Here is an 18,029-nt window from a genome sequence, read left to right on the forward strand (position 1 = left end):
CCCCATATAATGCTCCATACAGGATGGGCCCCATATAATGCTCCATGCATAATGGGCCCCATATAATGCTCCATGCATAATGGGCCCCATATAATGCTCCATGCATAATGGGCCCCATATAATGCTCCATGCATAATGGGCCCCATATAATGCTCCATGCATAATGGGCCCCATATAATGCTCCATGCATAATGGGCCCCATATAATGCTCCATGCATAATGGGCCCCATATAATGCTCCATGCTGTATGAGCCCCATATAATGCTCCATGCTGTATGAGCCCCATATAATGCTCCATGCTGTATGAGCCCCATATAATGCTCCATGCTGTATGAGCCCCATATAATGCTCCATGCTGGATGGGCCCCATATAATGCTCCATGCTGGATGGGCCCCATATAATGCTCCATGCTGGATGGACCCCATATAATGCTCCATGCTGGATGGGCCCCATATAATGCTCCATGCTGGATGGGCCCCATATAATGCTCCATGCTGGATGGGCCCCATATAATGCTCCATGCTGGATGGGCCCCATATAATGCTCCATGCTGGATGGGCCCCATATAATGCTCCATGCTGGATGGGCCCCATATAATGCTCCATGCTGGATGGGCCCCATATAATGCTCCATGCTGGATGGGCCCCATATAATCCTCCATGCTGGATGGGCCCCATATAATCCTCCATGCTGGATGGGCCCCATATAATGCTCCATGCTGTATGAGCCCCATATAATGCTCCATGCTGTATGAGCCCCATATAATGCTCCATGCTGGATGGGCCCCATATAGTGCTAAATGCTGGATGGGCCCCATATAGTGCTCCATGTTGGATGGGCCCCATATAGTGCTCCATGCTGGATGGGCCCCATATAGTGCTCCATGCTGGATGGGCCCCATATAGTGCTCCATGCTGGATGGGCCCCATATAATGCTCCATGCTGCATGGGCCCCATAAAGTGCTCCATGCTGGATGGGCCACATATAGTGCTCCATGCTGGATGGGCCCCATATAATGCCCCATTCTGGATGGGCCCCATATAATGCCCCATTCTGGATGGGCCCCATATAATGCCCCATTCTGGATGAGCCCCATATAATGCTCCATGCTGTATGATCCCCATATAATGCTCCATGCTGTATGAGCCCCATATAATGCTCCATGTTGTATGAGCCCCATATAATGCTCCATGTTGTATGGGCCCCATATAATGCTCCATGCTGTATGGGCCCCATATAGTGCTAAATGCTGGATGGGCCCCATATAGTGCTCCATGCTGGATGGGCCCCATATAGTGCTCCATGCTGGATGGGCCCCATATAGTGCTCCATGCTGGATGGGCCCCATATAATGCTCCATGCTGCATGGGCCCCATAAAGTGCTCCATGCTGCATGGGCCCCATATAATGCTCCATGCTGCATGGGCCCCATAAAGTGCTCCATGCTGGATGGGCCCCATATAGTGCTCCATGCTGGATGGGCCCCATATAATGCTCCATGCTGGATGGGCCCCATATAATGCCCCATGCTGCATGGGCCCCATAAAGTGCTCCATGCTGGATGGGCCCCATATAATGCTCCATGCTGGATGGGCCCCATATAATGCCCCATTCTGGATGAGCCCCATATAATGCTCCATGCTGTATGAGCCCCATATAATGCTCCATGCTGTATGAGCCCCATATAATGCTCCATGCTGTATGAGCCCCATATAATGCTCCATGCTGGATGGGCCCCATATAATGCTCCATGCTGGATGGGCGCCATATAATGCTCCATGCTGGATGGGCCCCATATAATGCTCCATGCTGGATGAACCCCATATAATGCTCCATGCTGGATGGGCCCCATATAATGCTTCATGCAGGATGGGCCCCATATAATGCTCCATGCTGGATGGGCCCCATATAATGCTCCATGCTGGATGGGCCCCATATAATGCTCCATGCTGGATGGGCCCCATATAATGCTCCATGCTGGATGGGCCCCATATAATGCTCCATGCTGGATGGGCCCCATATAATGCTCCATGCTGGATGGGCCCCATATAATGCTTCATGCAGGATGGGCCCCATATAATGCTCCATGCTGGATGGGCCCCATATAATGCTCTATGCTGGATGGGCCCCATATAATGCTCCATACATTAAAAAAAAAATACTCATCTCTCCTCGCTGCCTCTGCTCTGCTCCGGACTCGTCAGCATGCACTGTGACTGCTCAGCAGAGGGCGTGCTGGAATTACGGTCTGACCTCAGTGGGAAGCATAACTCCTGAGAGGGAGAATGAGACCATGATCCCCCTCCTAGAGAGACCAAAGTTGACCTGGATTATGAGCTAAGCTGAGGCAGCTTGGATTGCTTCTGTGATCAGTCCTGCTGGTGTGGAATAGCTGGAGGGTCTGACTGTGCAGCAGTAAAAGTCCCCAGGGTGTTACAGACAGGAGTTATGCTTCCCACTGAGGTCAGACGTAATTCCTGGTCTATGTCAGGTTTGGACCACTATCAGGTGGGGAAGTTAACCCCTTCTCCACGTTGGGTTTTTGCGTTTTCGTTTTTTGCTCTCCTCCTTTCCATAGCCATAACTTTTATATTTTTTTCTGTCAATATGGCCATGTGAGGGCTTGTTTTTTGTGGGATGAGTTGTACTTTTGAACAACGCCATTGATTTTACCATATGTACTGGAAAACAGCAAAAAAATTCCAAGTGCAGTGAAATTGCAAAAAAAAGTGCAATTCCTCAAATTTTATTTTTTTTTTTACCATGTTCACGAAATGCTAAAACTGGCCATTGTGATTCTTCAGGTCTTTACGAGTTCACAGATACCAAACGTGTAAGTTCCTTTTATTTAAGCGGTGAAAAAAAATTCCAAAGTTTGTCTCCATAGCGTCTCCATTTTCCGTGATCTGGGGCCGGGTGAGGGCTTATTTTTTGTTCATCGAGCTGACGTTTTTATTGATACCATTTGGGGTAGATACATTGTTTTGGTCGCCCGTTATTGCATTTTAATGCAGTGTTGCGGCGACCAAAAAAAACATAATTCTGGCGTTTTGATTATTTTTCTTGTTACAACTTTTACCAATTGGATTAATCCTTTTTTATTTTGATGGATCAGGTGATTCTGAAAGCGGCGATACCAAACGTGTATTTTTGATTGATTTTTAATTGTTTTATTTTGAATAGGGTGAAAGGGGGGTGATTTGAACTTTTAGATTTTTTTATTTTTTAATATTTTTAAAACCTTTTTTTTTTAAAAAAACTTTTCACTTGCTTCAATAGACTCCATGGGAGACTAGAAGCTGCGATCTTCTGATTGCCGGTGTTACACTTAGCAGGGCTGCAGCCCTGCTATGTGTAACAAAAATGCTCATCTGCTATGAGAGCCATCCATTGGGCTGCGCTCACAGCAGTTTGGCTATGACAACCACAGGGGTTTCCTGCAGACCCCAGGTTGTCATGTCAATCGATCGGCAGCCTTCAATCATGTGACGGGCGTGCCGATTGGTGTGGTTTGTGATGCGCTTCTGGCGCAGCCATGTTAAATGCTGCTGTCGGAGTTTGACAGCGGCATTTAACATGTAAACAGCCGCGGGTGGATTGCGATTCCACCCACGGCTACTAGTGGCACATGTCAGCTGATCAGATCGACTGTCATGCGCCCAGAAAGGTGTGGACTCCGGCGCACGTTGGACAAGAGGGAGAGGCGACCTTGGACGTAGTCATACATCCAAGGTCGTTAAGGGTTTGAAGGGGTGGTCCGAGGGAAAAGCATTTTTCTTTTCTATTTAACGTCTGATGACTATTTGTTTGAGTATCCTTGTGCATCATTAGGGGGCAGAGGCTGCGGTCACTGACACAGTCCCTGCCTGAAACGAAGCGTCATCAGTGATGCTCGTTTCAGGGGCTGGTCGCTGCTCTGTCCCTGATTGTCTGCCTTGTGCAGTGTCTCCCCCCATGTCAGCCGTGTCCGCATTTGAGGCGGAAAGTTTTTGCCGCTACTTGGGTGTCTAAAATGACGACTGCCTCGGTGAAGCAATTGCGTCAGCTTATGCTTTCTAATTCTCTTGGGGCTAATTTAGCGGATCTATCAGACCAGATCGCTCAAGCAGGCTAGTATCTGTGTTCGGAATCCTTGGACGCAGCTAACTGCTCAGCTCAGACTGTGAACAATATTGTGGCTCAAAGCCTGGTGGATAGATGTCTCTTACAGGTCTCTGCCTTTTCAAGGTTCTCATCTGTTCGGAACCACGTTGGCGGAGATCATTGCAGATGCCACTGGAGGTAGGAGCACGCTTCTTCCTCAGTCCAGGACTAACCCTCCATTGCGAAGATGCGTGTCTCTTTAATTTCATCCTTTTCGTCAGTTGGCAAGTGACACCATCCATCAGGTGAGACCTCAGGTTTTCCAAAGAACAAGGAGACCATCGTTCAAGCCTACACCGTCATGGCGATTGCATGGTCATGAAAGCAAGGCTTCTACTTCCAGAGGCTACAGAGGGGAAAATGCGTGACTGCTTTTCTCTACTCGGGGATTTCTTCTGGGTGAGTGGTCGTTTCTTTTCTTCCAGGTTGCATGACTGGGGGCGATCGAAATTTGGGTCAGAGAGATCATCCCCTCCGGTTATAGGATAGAATTCTTCATATCCTGTCCCCCCAGGACCACCTCCAATTTCGACCGGGCCTTATCGTCTCTCCTTCAGGCAGGGGTCTTTACGCCTGTACCACCCCTAGAATATTTCAAGGGATTCTACTCAAATCTGTTTTTCATACCCAAGGACAACTCAGTGTGGCTTATCCTGGACCTAAGGCTACTGAATGAGAAGATCCGGCTGCGTCACTTCAGGGTGGAGTCTTTCCACTGGATTAACACCTCCATGGAATCCGAGGAGTTTCTGTGTTTGGTTGACAATCGGGGCGATTACCTACATATTTCTATTTTCCCTCTCACAAGAGGTTTCTCCGCTTTGTGGCCTACCAAGATCATTTTCAGTTTGTCTCCCTTCCCTTTGGCTTGGACGCACCACCCAAGGTCTTGGCTTCAGCTGTTGCACTGCTTCGGACCATAGGCAATAATTTGTGGTGATAACTTACCTGGACAACATTCATATCAAGGCTCCTTACTCGAAGAACTTGGAGAGCCTACAGATTGTCTTGGACACCCTGTCTCGCTTCAGGTGAATTATCAACAGGGCAAAGAAGTCTGGTACTTTGAGGAGACCAGGGAACAGCCCCCTCCAGTTCTGCATGAGAGTCCTAGGCAAGATGGTTGTGGCTTTCGAGGTGATGTCATTTGTGCAGTTTCATTCAAGACCCCTTCAGAACACCCTTTTCTCTTCTTTGGAAAGGACAGTTCATTCTCCGAATTGACGCTTTGGCTTACCATTTCAGATAGTGGTTAACTTCACCTTTGTTATATCAGTGTCACATCTTCTGCCCTAGTCAGTGGCAGGTTCTGACAACAGACGCCAATCTCCTCAAATGGAGAGTAGTCTTTTGTCATTTCTCCATTCAAGAGCTCTTGGAAGAGACTGGAGAGGCTTCTCCCAATCATCATATTGGAACTCAGAGCTATGTGCCTGGCACTTCTTGCTACATGGATGGGGCTAGTTCTATGTTGCCATTAGGTAAGACTTCCACCCAGATTTGGACATTGTATCCTTAGCCTGCATGAGACTTCTTATCCACAAGGCCATTGCTCCCTGTATCCAGAAACTGCACGGGGCACTTTAACAGGAATTCCATTTTTGTCTTCACAAGCTAAGTGATCAATTCATTTTCATATTTGTTGCTCTATGAACTTACATTATATGTGCTCCTAATCAGCCTATCCTAAGGAGAAACGCTTCTAGCTTTACAAACTTTTGTACACTTTTTTATGAGCTTAGCATCAATTGTATTTCATGTGGGCCTATTGAACATTATATATCAGTGTACACTCTATTTTTTGAGCATAGCATCTATTATATTCAATGTGGACCTATTATACCATATCGCTTAGCAATGCGCTATTAAGTTTTACACATTCTTGTACCCTTTTTTGTGAGCTAAGCATAATTTCTATCTTATGTGGGCCTATTGAACATTATATTCTTGAGTACACTCTAGTTTTGAGCTTAGTATTTATTGTATCTCATTTAGGCCTGTTATACCATATAGCTTTTGAAATCTGTCAGTTAATCAGCTTTATTGCTGGTAGGCAAAAGTTTTACTTAACAGACATATGAAAAAAATAACTTGAGGTACTTTTAGGATATACTAAAAACATGTACCCTTGAGGTGTATCATTTGTTCTCTTTTCTCATATATGCTATCACTTCTGGAGAAGGATCTTGCCACTAGCTACTTTCACATGGGCTGTATATTGCTACTTTAGTACAATCTGTCAGATTAATAGTATTGAATAGATTTCTGAATAAGTATACATCATTGAGATATACAATTCATACCTTCTGGCTACTCAGTTTATTATGAATGTATTATTGGACTAAACACTGGGTGATATATAGTGGTGTGATCATATGGTTTCTAGTCTGCTGTGGACCAATGTCCAGAATAAGAGGTTGGCTACTAATTATCTCCGTTTTTGAGATTTCCCACTTTCCATGATTTCTCATTGGACTAGGGTCTTATAGGGACTATTAGGGAGAGCCGCCGTGGAGCGGGGGGCGCCATTTGCATCCAAGAGGGTGCTAACCTCTGCTGTCAGGTGGGGACGAGGTCAGTGGTCATTTTAGGGTGACTGCACCCCACTCTTGCACTACCGGATTTTTTATTTTTATCTTTATATTGGATATGGTCACATTTTTTGAGGGAATTGTGTTTTGTTTGTTTCTTGCAATGTTTTAATGGATACTAATAAATAGTGATTTTATGTGTATGATCCGTGAATACACTTCTTCATTGGCAGCACCTGCTCTTGGGTTTATATGTACGGATTTAGTCCAGCAATGCCACCGCGGTGGCATAAATCAGCCATCAGGGCAGAATTCTGAGTCAATTGGCTATGGCAAAGACCGCAAGGATTTTGGATTTGGTGGAAGACAGAGTACTATTGATTTCAGCGATTCGCATAACCCGAGTGGATAATTGGGTTGTGGTTTTTCTTAAGCCAAAAGGGGTTATCTGCGGGAGAGTGATCACTTCATCTGGAGGTCTTCAGCCAAATCTGTCTCTGTTGGAGCACTCCAGATGTTGATCTAATGGCTTCCAGGCTAAACTGCAAGGTGCTTAGGTTTGTGGCAAGGTCTCAAGATATACTGGCAGTCGCGGTTGACGCATAAGCTATCCTTTGGTCTCAGTTCACCCTACCGTACATGTTTCTACTTCTTCCCTGCAAGCCAAGCTTCTCGAGAAGATTAGGGCACAGGGGATTCCCGTCATCCTCTTCTTTATGGAATGGCCTCGAAGATCCTGGTATGCGGATGTGAACAACCTCCTGTCAGACGTACCGTGGCTCTCCCAGATCGTCCTGCAGACTAATCCATGGTTCCTGTGTACCTTAATGAAGACTACGAGAAATAGATTTTACGGTGAGTACCAAAAAGCTTTATTTTTTAAAAAAAAATTTGTGTTTAAAAAAAAAAACAAAACTTTTTTTTGGTATTAAGGGTCCCTTACCGTAATCTAAAAAAAATTACATTGATATATTTATTGATTACTACTTTCTATATTCATTGCACGATGTACTTTATTATAGTAATTAGCCCGATATGAACTTTTTATATGTATATTTCTTCATGTATATACATATTCATACAAACTCTTTGATCTATATATAATTTTATCTCCTCCTGCTGTTTGTCGTACTCGTGAAATTGTCTACCTTATAATAAAGATTGATATTTTAATTTGAGCTATAGCCTCTATCGTTTGTGGTTATACCTTTTTGTAGAGTTGGAAAAATAAGTATATGATACACTGCCAATTTTGCAAGTTTTCCCACCTACAAAGAATGGAGAGGTCTGTAATTTTTATCGTAGGTACACTTCAACTGTGAGAAACAGAATCGAAAGATAAAAAACAGAAAGTCACATTGCATGATTTTTACATAATTAATTAGCATGTTATTGCATGAAATTATTATTTGATACAATAGAAAAACAGAACTTAATATTAAGTGCAGAAACCTTTGTTTGCAATTACATAGGTCTGACGTTTCCTGTAGTTCTTGACCAAGTTTGCACACACAGCAGCAGGGATTTTGGACCCCTCTTCCATACAAATCTTCTCCAGATCTTTCAGGTTTCAGGGCTGTTGCTGGACAACATTGAGTTTCAGCTCCCTCCAAAGATTTATATTAGGTTCAGGTCTGGAGACTGGCTAGGCCACTCCAGGACCTTGAATTGCTTTTTACGGAGCCACTCCTTAGTTTCCCTGGCTGTATGTTTCGGGTCATTCTCATGCTGGAAGACCCAGCCTCGACTCATCTTCAATGCTCTGAGGGAAGGAGGTTGTTGGCCACATTCTCACGATACATGACCCCATCCATCCTCCCTTCAATACGGTGCAGTCGTCCTCTCCCCTTTGCAGAAAAGCACCCCCAAAGTATGATATTTCCCCCACCATGCTTCACGGTTGGGACGGTGTTCTTGGGGTTGTACTCATCCTTCTTCTTCCTCCAAACACGGCAAGTGGAGTCAATACCAAAAAGTTATATTTTGGTCTCATCTGACCACATGACCTTCTCCCATGGCTCCTCTGGGTCATCCAGATGGTCATTGGTGAACTTCAAACTGGCCTGGACATGTGCTGGCCTGAGCAGGGGGACCTTGCGTGTCCTTCACGATTTTAATCCATGATGGCATAGGGTGTTAGTAATGGTAATGTTTGAGACTGTGGTCCCTGCTCTCTTCAGGTCATTGAACAGGTCCTCCCGTGTAGTTCTGGGCTGTTTCCTGACCTTTCTCAGAATTATCATTACCTCACGAGGCAAGATCTTGCATGGAGCCCCAGACCAAGGAAGATTGACAGTCATCTCGTGTTTCTTCCATTTTCTAATAATTGTGCCAACAGTTGTTGCCTTCTCACCAAGCTGCTTACCTATTGTCCTGTAGCCCATCCCAGCCTTGTGTAGGTATACAATTTTGCCCCTGGTATCCTTAGACAGCTTTTTGGTCTTGGCCATGATGGAAAGGTTGGAGTGTGATTGATTGAGTGTCTATCTAGATAAGAGGGACAGGAGGAGCTCTGCCTCTAGCTCCTCGCTCCTGCCATCTACATAGAATCTCATCAGTGGCAGCTGCCATCTCTTATCTCAGTAATGGGAGAGTCTGTCTTCACTAAATACAGATTTTTACTTAAGAATTGAGAATTTTGATAATGACTGATCCATTCTGGCAGAGAAAGAAGCAAATTTATCTGATAAGATATATTACAAAGTTTCTTATTTTCATGTGTACTATTGATTTATGGAATAAAAATTAAAACGAAGGTTACTCTTTAACCCCTTCACGGGACCCACAAAATGACGTAAATTTACGTTATGGCGAACATGAGGGCACAGGAGCTGTGTCCACAAAACTGAATTGCTGTTTTTTGTTCATTCTGTCTCCCAAAAATCGGAATAAAAAGCGATCAAAAAAATGTCATGTGCCAGAAAATGGTACCAATAAAAGCATCAACTTGTCCCGCAAATACAGTGGGTACGGAAAGTATTCAGACCCCTTTAAATTTTTCACTCTTTGTTTCATTGCAGCCATTTGGTAAATTCTAAAAAGTTCATTTTATTCTCATTAAAGTACACTCTGCACCCCATCTTGAAAACTGAAATATCACATGGTCATAAGTATTCAGACCCTTTGCTCAGACACTCATATTTCAGTCACATGCTGTCCATTTCCTTGTGATTCTCCTTGAGATGGTTCTACGCCTTCATTGGAGTCCAACTGTGTTTAATTAATCTAATAGGACTTCATTTGGAAAGGCACACACCTGTCTATACAGGGTGGTCCAAAAGTAGGTGGACAGAAAGTGTAATAAGGTTCTGAAGGGGGAGATTTATCAAACATGGTGTAACATATTTATATATCAACATTTGTTCCGAGTCAAAAAAAAGTCCACCAGAAGAGCCTCTTTGGAATTGGGAATTTCACGAGCTTCTATCATGCGAATCCTGAAATTGGGTGGAAAGCTGATCGTCCATGTCTAATTCATGGTTTATTGGAGGATGATCCAGACAGGCGGCTGCAATTTAGTGAGATTATGCTTAACGAAATTGAAGAAAATCCAGTAATTTTAGATAACATTATGTGGAGTCATGAAGCTTCTTTCAAATTATCCGGCCATATTAACAGACATAATTGTGTTTACTGGTATAATGAGAACATGCATTTAACATTAGAGCAACAACTAAATGAGCCTGGTGTCAATGTTTGGGGTGGTATTTCAAGTTTTGGTGTTTTAGGACCAATATTTTTAGATGGAACAGTCACAGGAGATAAGTATCTTGAAATTCTAATGAATCAAGTTGTTCCCCAGTTACAGCAACAGCCTAATTCAAATGACCTTTATTTCCAACAAGATGGGGCCCCTCCACATTATTCAAGAGTAGTCCGCGTGTATCTTGATGAAACATTTTCTAATAAATGCATTGGCTGAAGAGGCCCACGATTGGCCGGCACTTTCACCAGACTTGACCCCAATGGATTTTTTCTTTTGGGGAGTACTCAAGGACAAAGTTTATAGTCAAAATCCAAAAAGTGTCAGTGATTTGAAAAATTACATTTGCGATGCATTTCAAGAAATTAATACCCAAAGAGACTTGTGCAAAAATGTTTGTCGAAGCATAAGAGGCAGACTTCAAAGCTGTGCAAATTGTAATGGAAAACAGTTTGAGCACCTGCGTTGATAAAATTTAAGGGCTTTTGTATTATTATTCAGAATAAAATTTAATTGTCAATGTTATGCTTGTGTTAGTAAATATAATTTTATATATAAATCAAAATAAATGTTATTATTTTCTGTCCACCTACTTTTGGACCACCCTGTATAAGACCTCACTGCTCACAGTGCATGTCAGACCAAATGAGAATCATGAGCTCAAAGGAACTGTCCAAGGAGTGCAGAGACAGAATTGTGGCAATGCACAGATCTGGCCAAGGTTACAAAAGAATTTCTGCATTACTCAAGGTTCCTAAGAGCACAGTGGCCTCCATAATCCTTAAATGGAAGAAGTTTGGGACCACCAGATGTTTTCCTAGCCCTGGCAGTCCAGCCAAACTGAGCAATCGTGGGAGCAGAGCCTTGGTGAGAGAGGTAAAGAAGAACCCCAAGATCACTGTGGCTGAGCTCCAGAGATGCAGTAGGGAGATGGGAGAAAGTTCCACAAAGTCAACTATCATTGCAGCCCTCCACCAGTCGGGCCTTTATGGCAGAGTGGCCCGACGGAAGCCTCTCTTCAGTGCAAGACATATGAAAGCCTTCATAGAATTTGCTAAAAAACACATGAAGGACTCACAGACGATGAGAAATAAGATTCTCTGGTCTGATGAGACGAAGATAGAACTTTTTGGTGAGAATTCTAAGCGGCGGTATGTGTGGAGAAAACCCGGCACTGCTCATCACCTGCCCAATACAATCCCAACAGTGAAACATGGTGGTGGCAGCATCATGCTATGGGGGTGTTTTTCAGCTGCAGGGAAAGGACGACTGGTTGCAATTGAAGGAAACATGAATGCGGCCAAGTACAGAGATATCCTTAATGAAAACCTCTTCCAGAGTGCTCTGGACCCCAGACTTGGCCGAAGGTTCACCTTCCAACAAGACAATTACCCTATGCATACAGCTAAAATAACAAAGGAGTGGCTTCAGAACAACTCTGTGACCATTCTTGACTGTCCCTGCCAGAGCCCTGACCTAAACCCAATTGAGCATCTCTGGAGAGACCTGAAAATGGCTGTCCACCAACGTTCACCATCCAACCTGACGGAACTGGTGAGGATCTGCAAGGAAGAATAGCAGAGGATCCCCAAATCCAGGTGTTAAAAACTTGTTGCATCATTCCTAAGAAGACTTGTGGCTGTACTAGCTCAAAAGGGTGCTTCTACTCAATACTGAGCAAAGGGTCTGAATATTTATGACCATGTGATATTTCAGTTTTTTTCTTTTTTAATAAATTTGAAAAAGTTTCTACATTTCTGTTTTTTTTTTTCAGTCAAGATGGGGTGCAGAGTGTACTTTAATGAGAAAAAAAATGAACTTTTTAGACCAGAAGAATAAATTTGTCTTATCACTTACACCGCACGAGGAATGGCATAAAAAATAAAATAAAACTAATTCTTTAGCTACTGTTGATTTGTTCATTTTGCCTCCCAAAGATCGCAGTAAGGCTTGGCTCACATTTATTCTGCGCTGAGCGTTTGTACCGAGGTTTCCGTGTAATCTCTGAAATACGTGATTCAGACGAAACTCCAGGCAGAAGACTCCCTATAATGAGGCAGATGGAGACACTTTGGGCATAATGTACGGGCACTACAATGTATTGGGCACTACACTGGCAGATTTGCAATTTTCACTGTGCAAGATCCACTGCTGTTTGTTTCTGTAAAACACCCATGGAGTCAAAATAGTCATTACACCTATAGATAAATTCCCTGAGTGGTGTAAATCCAAAATAGGGTCACTTGAGAGGGGATGCTTCTCTTTTGGCCCTTCCAGACTCTGCATATGGAGTCCGCAAACTATTCTATGATCATTTGTTATCCAAGAGTCAAATAGCGCCCCTTCTCTCCCGAGTCTCGCCATATAGCTCAGCAGTACTGTACAGCCACATATGGGCTATTGCCACGTTTGGCACAAATTGTGTGACAAATTTTGGATGCCAACTTTACCTATTTCCTTGTGTGAAAATGTAAAATTTGGGACGAAAACAAAATTTTTGTGGTAAAAATGTAATTATTTTTTCTTTACTTTCCAATAGTATGAAATTCTGTGATATACCCGTAGTACCAATATGATTACTGCAACCTTAGATGAATTCATTGAGCAGTGTCGTTTGTAAGATGGGGTCACTTATGGAGGGTTCTGTTGTTGTGTCACCTAAAGGGCTCTGCCAGTGGGTCATGGCACCCGCAAACCATAACAACAAAATTTGGATTATAATAAGGTGCTCCTTTTTTTCTGAGCCTTCCAGTGTGCCCGAAGAGTGTTTCCGATTACATGTTGGAGCGGGGAACAAATTGTGAGTTCCATTTTTTCATATTCGCCATTATAAAAATTAAAAACTTGGAGCTGAAAAAATATTGTAGTGCTAAAAATGTAATTATTCATTCTTCACCACCACCCAATGGTATAAATTTCTGTGAGGCACATGTGGTGTCAACATGCTCACTGCACCACTATATGAATTCATTGGGGGGTGTAGTTTGTAAAATGAGGTCACTTATGGAGGGGTTCTGCTGTTCTGGCACCTCAATGGCTCTGCTAATTTGACATGGCACCCTCAAACCAGTCCAGCAAAATCTAAAACCTAAATATGGCGCTTCTTCCCTTCTGAGCTTTGCACTGTGCCTCATAAGTAGTTTTCTACCACATGTTGGGTATTTGGCGTACTCAGGAGAAATTGCGTAACAAATTGTACCGTTCATTTTTTTGCTATTATCCCTTTTGAAAATTAAAAACTTGGGGTCAAAGCAACATTTTAGTGGAAAAAATGGTAATTTTCCATTTACTCAGCCCAATGTTATACAATACTGTGAATCGCCTGAAGGTTACAAATGCTCACTGCACGCCTAGATGAATACCTCAAGAGTTGTAATTTCCAAAATGGGGTCCCTTGTGGGGTTTTTTGCTTTTTTGGCATGTCAGGGGCTCTTCAAAAGTGACATGGCGTCCGCAATCTGTTCCAGACAAAATTGAGCGCCAAAATTCAGTTAGCGCTCTTTCCCTTTCAAGCCCTTCTGTGCGGCCAAACAGTTGTTTTCCACCACATATGGGGTATCTGTGTACTCAGGAGGAATTGCACAACAAAGTTTACAGTCCATTTTCTCCTGTTACGCTTGTTAAAATGGAAAAATTGGGGCAAAACCAATATTTTTTCAGAAAAAATGTATTTTCACGGTTGAACGTTATAACATTTTATGAAGCACCTGTGAGTTCACAGTGCTCAGCACACTTCTGGATAAGTTCCTTGAGGGGTGTAGTTTCCAAAATGGGGTCACTTGTGGAAGGTTTCCACTGTTTAGGCATATCAGGGGCGCTGCAAACACAACATTGCATCCGCTATCTATTCCAGCCAATTTTGCACTCCAAAAATCAAATGGTGCTCCTTCCCTTCTGAGCCCTGCTGTGTGCCCAAACAGTAGTTTTCTACTACACATGGAGTATGGGTGTACTCAGGACAAACTGCACAACAAATTGTACAGGCCATTTTCTCCTATTACCCTTGTGAAAATGCAAAATTTGGGGCTAAATCAACATGTTTATGGGAAAAAGTAAAATTTTATTTTTTTCCTTCCACATTGCTTTAATTTGTGAAGGATCTGAAGGGTTAATAAACTTAATGAATGTGCTTTTGAGCACTTTGAGTGGTGCAGTTTTTAAAATGGTGTCACTTTGGGGTATTTTCTATATGGAAGGGCCCTCAAAGTCACTTCAAATGCGATGTTATACCTAAAAAAATATATTTTGACAATTTTGTTGGAAAATTGATTTTAAGGGCAAAAAAATTGAAAAATTTGAAAATTGCGAAATTTAAAAAATTTTCACCAAAATTCCAATACTTTTTGCATTTATTTGTGAAAATATCAGCCTAAATTTACCACCAACATGAAGTACAATGTGTCATGAAAAAACAATTTCAGAATCACTGGGATACATTGAAGTATTCCAGAGTTCTTATCGCATAAAGTGACACTGGTCAGAATTGTAAAATTTGGCCTGGTCAGGAAAGTGAAAACAGGCTGGGACGGAAGAGGTTAGAATGGTTTTCCTACTAAATATATTTGTCACATATCCACAAGATAAGGGATTCAGGTCTGTCTGATCTCACTGATCACTAGAAAGATGCTCCTAATCCTTTGTTCTTCTTCACTGCTTCTTGGAATTAATGGAAAAATATGGTAGACCATTATTCATTGTCTATTGGACTGACAAAGGTAGCCATGTGTAGCTCTTGAATACTTCCATCAGCAGGCGAGTAACGGGGCCATGCGAGAGGGAGGCCCGCCCACGCCAGCACATATTTCAGCTGGATATGCGTCCAAGTACACACATTCAGCTGAAATGCATTGCGGCGCACAGACCCGCCGGGTCCCTGCAATGCAATACATGCTTCTGGCCAATCAGAGGCCGGCAGCTGACGTCAGCATCTACGTCACTGCCGGTGCATGGCAATGACGTCATTTGATGCCTGTCGCTTGCACGCTGAAGACCGCTGCCGGCTACAGAAGTGGATGCTGCGCTGCGTTGGAGTGGGGAAGGTGAGTAGAATCTTTTAGTTTTGTTTATGCGTTAATGAACAGCGATAGAGCAGGGGACATATATATCATGATGGGAGACATATATCCCAGGTTCGGCCCAGGATGGGATGCATACAGTCATGGCCGAAAGTGTTGGAACCCTTGAAATTGTTCCAAAAAATTAAGTATTTCTCCCAGAAAATTATTGCAATTATACATGTTTTGTTATACACATGTTTATTTCTTTTGTGTTTATTGGAACTTCAAACAAACAGAGAAAAAAGGCAAATTGGACATAATTTCACACACCACCCCAAAATTGGGCCGGACAAAATTGTTGGCACCTTTCCAAAATTGTGGGTAAACAACTTTAATTTCAAGCATATGATGCTCGTTCAAACTCGCCTGTGGCAAGTAGCTTCATCTGCCATTTTGTTTACGCTTGAAAAAGGCCGCTTGTTAGCCGAAACATTGTTTTTATGATGCATTTTGGATGAATAAAGCAATAGAATCATCTCTCTGGTGCCTTGAAAACTATTGATATCTGAATTTGTTGATAAGTCGGTGTGAAGTTGCCCCAAGGAAGCACAGAGCCTGTGGAGTGGTGGAAAAGGAACTACCAATACAGATTGATATAAAGTTTTGTGAGAAAAGATACAGTATAACCTGTTTTTTCATCAGTTAACCCTCTGCTCTTTCTGGGATTTTCGGTTCAGAGGGCGGTCCTATCAGTGACTGACAGCTCTTTCTCTGTGCAAACTTATACAAAGGAAGCTGTCAGTCACTGATAGGACCGCCCTCTGGACCGAAAATCCTACAAGGAGCAGAGGTTTTAATGATGGAAAAACTGGTTATAATGAATCTTTTCACACAAAACTATATCTCAGCCTACTGCACTCTCCCTGCTTTATAACGTGGTGCCTGCAGATTGGACAATATGCTCCTTTTTACAGGTTCACTCTAAATGATTTGCAACTTTTGGTGTTCAAAAGTTGCAAAAACTGGTTAAAGACAAAAAAAAAAGCATTTTTAGATTTTGCTCCAAATTGTGCACCATTTTAAAGAATTTAGCACAAAGTCACCAAATACCCCAAGACAAAAAAAAAGGAAAGGGACTGCAATAAATCTCAAATGTTGAATCGGGGCCATAGTCTCCGGCAGACTTTGCAAAGTATGTTTACTATGCATTGTTGCAGTGTCTCAGAGTAAATCATTCATGGCTGCAATTTCGCAGTCAGTGTCTGATTCATGTTGCTTGTGGTTCGGGCAGCTTGAATATGGCTTGTTCCCTTTTAAAGGGAATCTCTCTTTTCCAGCTAATCTGAGCTCTGCATAAATTATCTGCCACCACTGATTGGCAGCTTTCTGCCTATGCACAGTGTCCACAGAAAGCTGCCAATCAGTGTTGTGGCGGGGTTGTACACAGCTCAGCATTTAGAGAACTGCTAGATCTGCAGCAGATAAAACTGTGATTTTATTAAAACTACAGCAAGCAGCCCAGAAAGTGATAATTGCTGGAATCAGGGTCTCAATTTCTACATAGTGCGGCTTTCAGATTACGTGGCAAAAGCCTGGTGACAGATTCCCTTTAAAGATCAGACTATATACCATAACTTCAGTAATTATAGGGGACACAGACACAGAACACATTGCTGGGCATTTGGCCCACTACTTAAAAGAGATATCCCAGATATTGTTGGAGGTGAAAATGTTGGATCGATGATAATGAAGGACTGAGTACAAGTAAAGATGTAATTTTTTCTTTTCTGTATGTGACTAGGTTCTTCATGTGGTATATCCAAGCATTCAAGAGGAAAAATATCTGCGTAAAGTAGTACTGAACAATGCCCTATCACACGCAGATCGTCTGAAAAACAACTTCTTACGTAATCTCTTCCCCGAAGAAGATGCGGAAAATGTGACTATGGCACACAATGAGAGCAATTCATATGGAGTGTCAAAGTGGGTTTCTAATTTCCAGACTCCTATAGTAAATGAAGAAAACATTGCGAAACCTCCATTCCTGGATGGAGATGCCATTCATGTACCACTAGAAACTCTGTTTGCCATCCCAAAGGTGAAGAAACTCTGTGGAAGTCTTGACGTCCTTCAAAAAATGATGAATGGAGAAATTCTGCTAAGCAGTGATGGGAGCGCCGTTGTGTATCCCCTCCATGTAGAGGATGACTTCGATTCTGATATGAGCGATGCCTGATTTTTGCCTGTTGGTTGTTGGCCAAGTGGGGCTGTTTCATAAGTTGGACTTTGTCTTTTTAAGTTTGTTTTATTTTTATATATATATATTTTTTTATTTGTTTACTGATTTCTAAGGTTAATGTGTCTGGAGACTGCTATCTATGTATGCAGTTATTAATGGATCATCCAATAAACAGCATTTATCACCAACCCACAGTGTGGTGGTTCCACACTGATCACAAGAACAGAGGCCATGTGTGAATGAAGTTGTGGTGCACCTGCATGACCAGGACTCCATTTACTGTGTGTATAGTAGTGGTCATGTATGTGTAATTATACAGGGTGGTCGAAAAGTAGGTGGACAGAAAATAATAACATTTGAATTAAGTTGTTGCTGTAACTGGGGAACAACTTGATTCATTAGAATTTCGAGATA

The 18,029-nt window shown here is 42.7% G+C and overlaps 1 protein-coding gene across 2 annotated transcripts in view; it reads left to right on the forward strand.

Annotated features, from left to right (window-relative positions):
* The window catches only part of HENMT1 (HEN methyltransferase 1), a 46,839-nt gene extending 29,081 nt beyond the window's left edge, over positions 1-17,758 (forward strand). For both annotated transcript variants that reach the window (XM_073642918.1, XM_073642919.1), the window contains exon 7: positions 17,178-17,758. In XM_073642918.1, coding sequence (XP_073499019.1) covers positions 17,178-17,612 — 435 coding nt within the window. In that variant the 3' untranslated portion in view covers positions 17,613-17,758. The remainder of the gene's footprint in view (positions 1-17,177) is intronic.
* The last annotated feature ends 271 nt before the right edge of the window (positions 17,759-18,029 follow it).

The sequence above is a fragment of the Phyllobates terribilis genome, unplaced genomic scaffold (genome assembly GCF_046119375.1).
Source record: "Phyllobates terribilis strain yellow unplaced genomic scaffold, ASM4611937v1 Scaffold_8__6_contigs__length_399053987, whole genome shotgun sequence".
NCBI lineage: Eukaryota > Metazoa > Chordata > Amphibia > Anura > Dendrobatidae > Phyllobates > Phyllobates terribilis.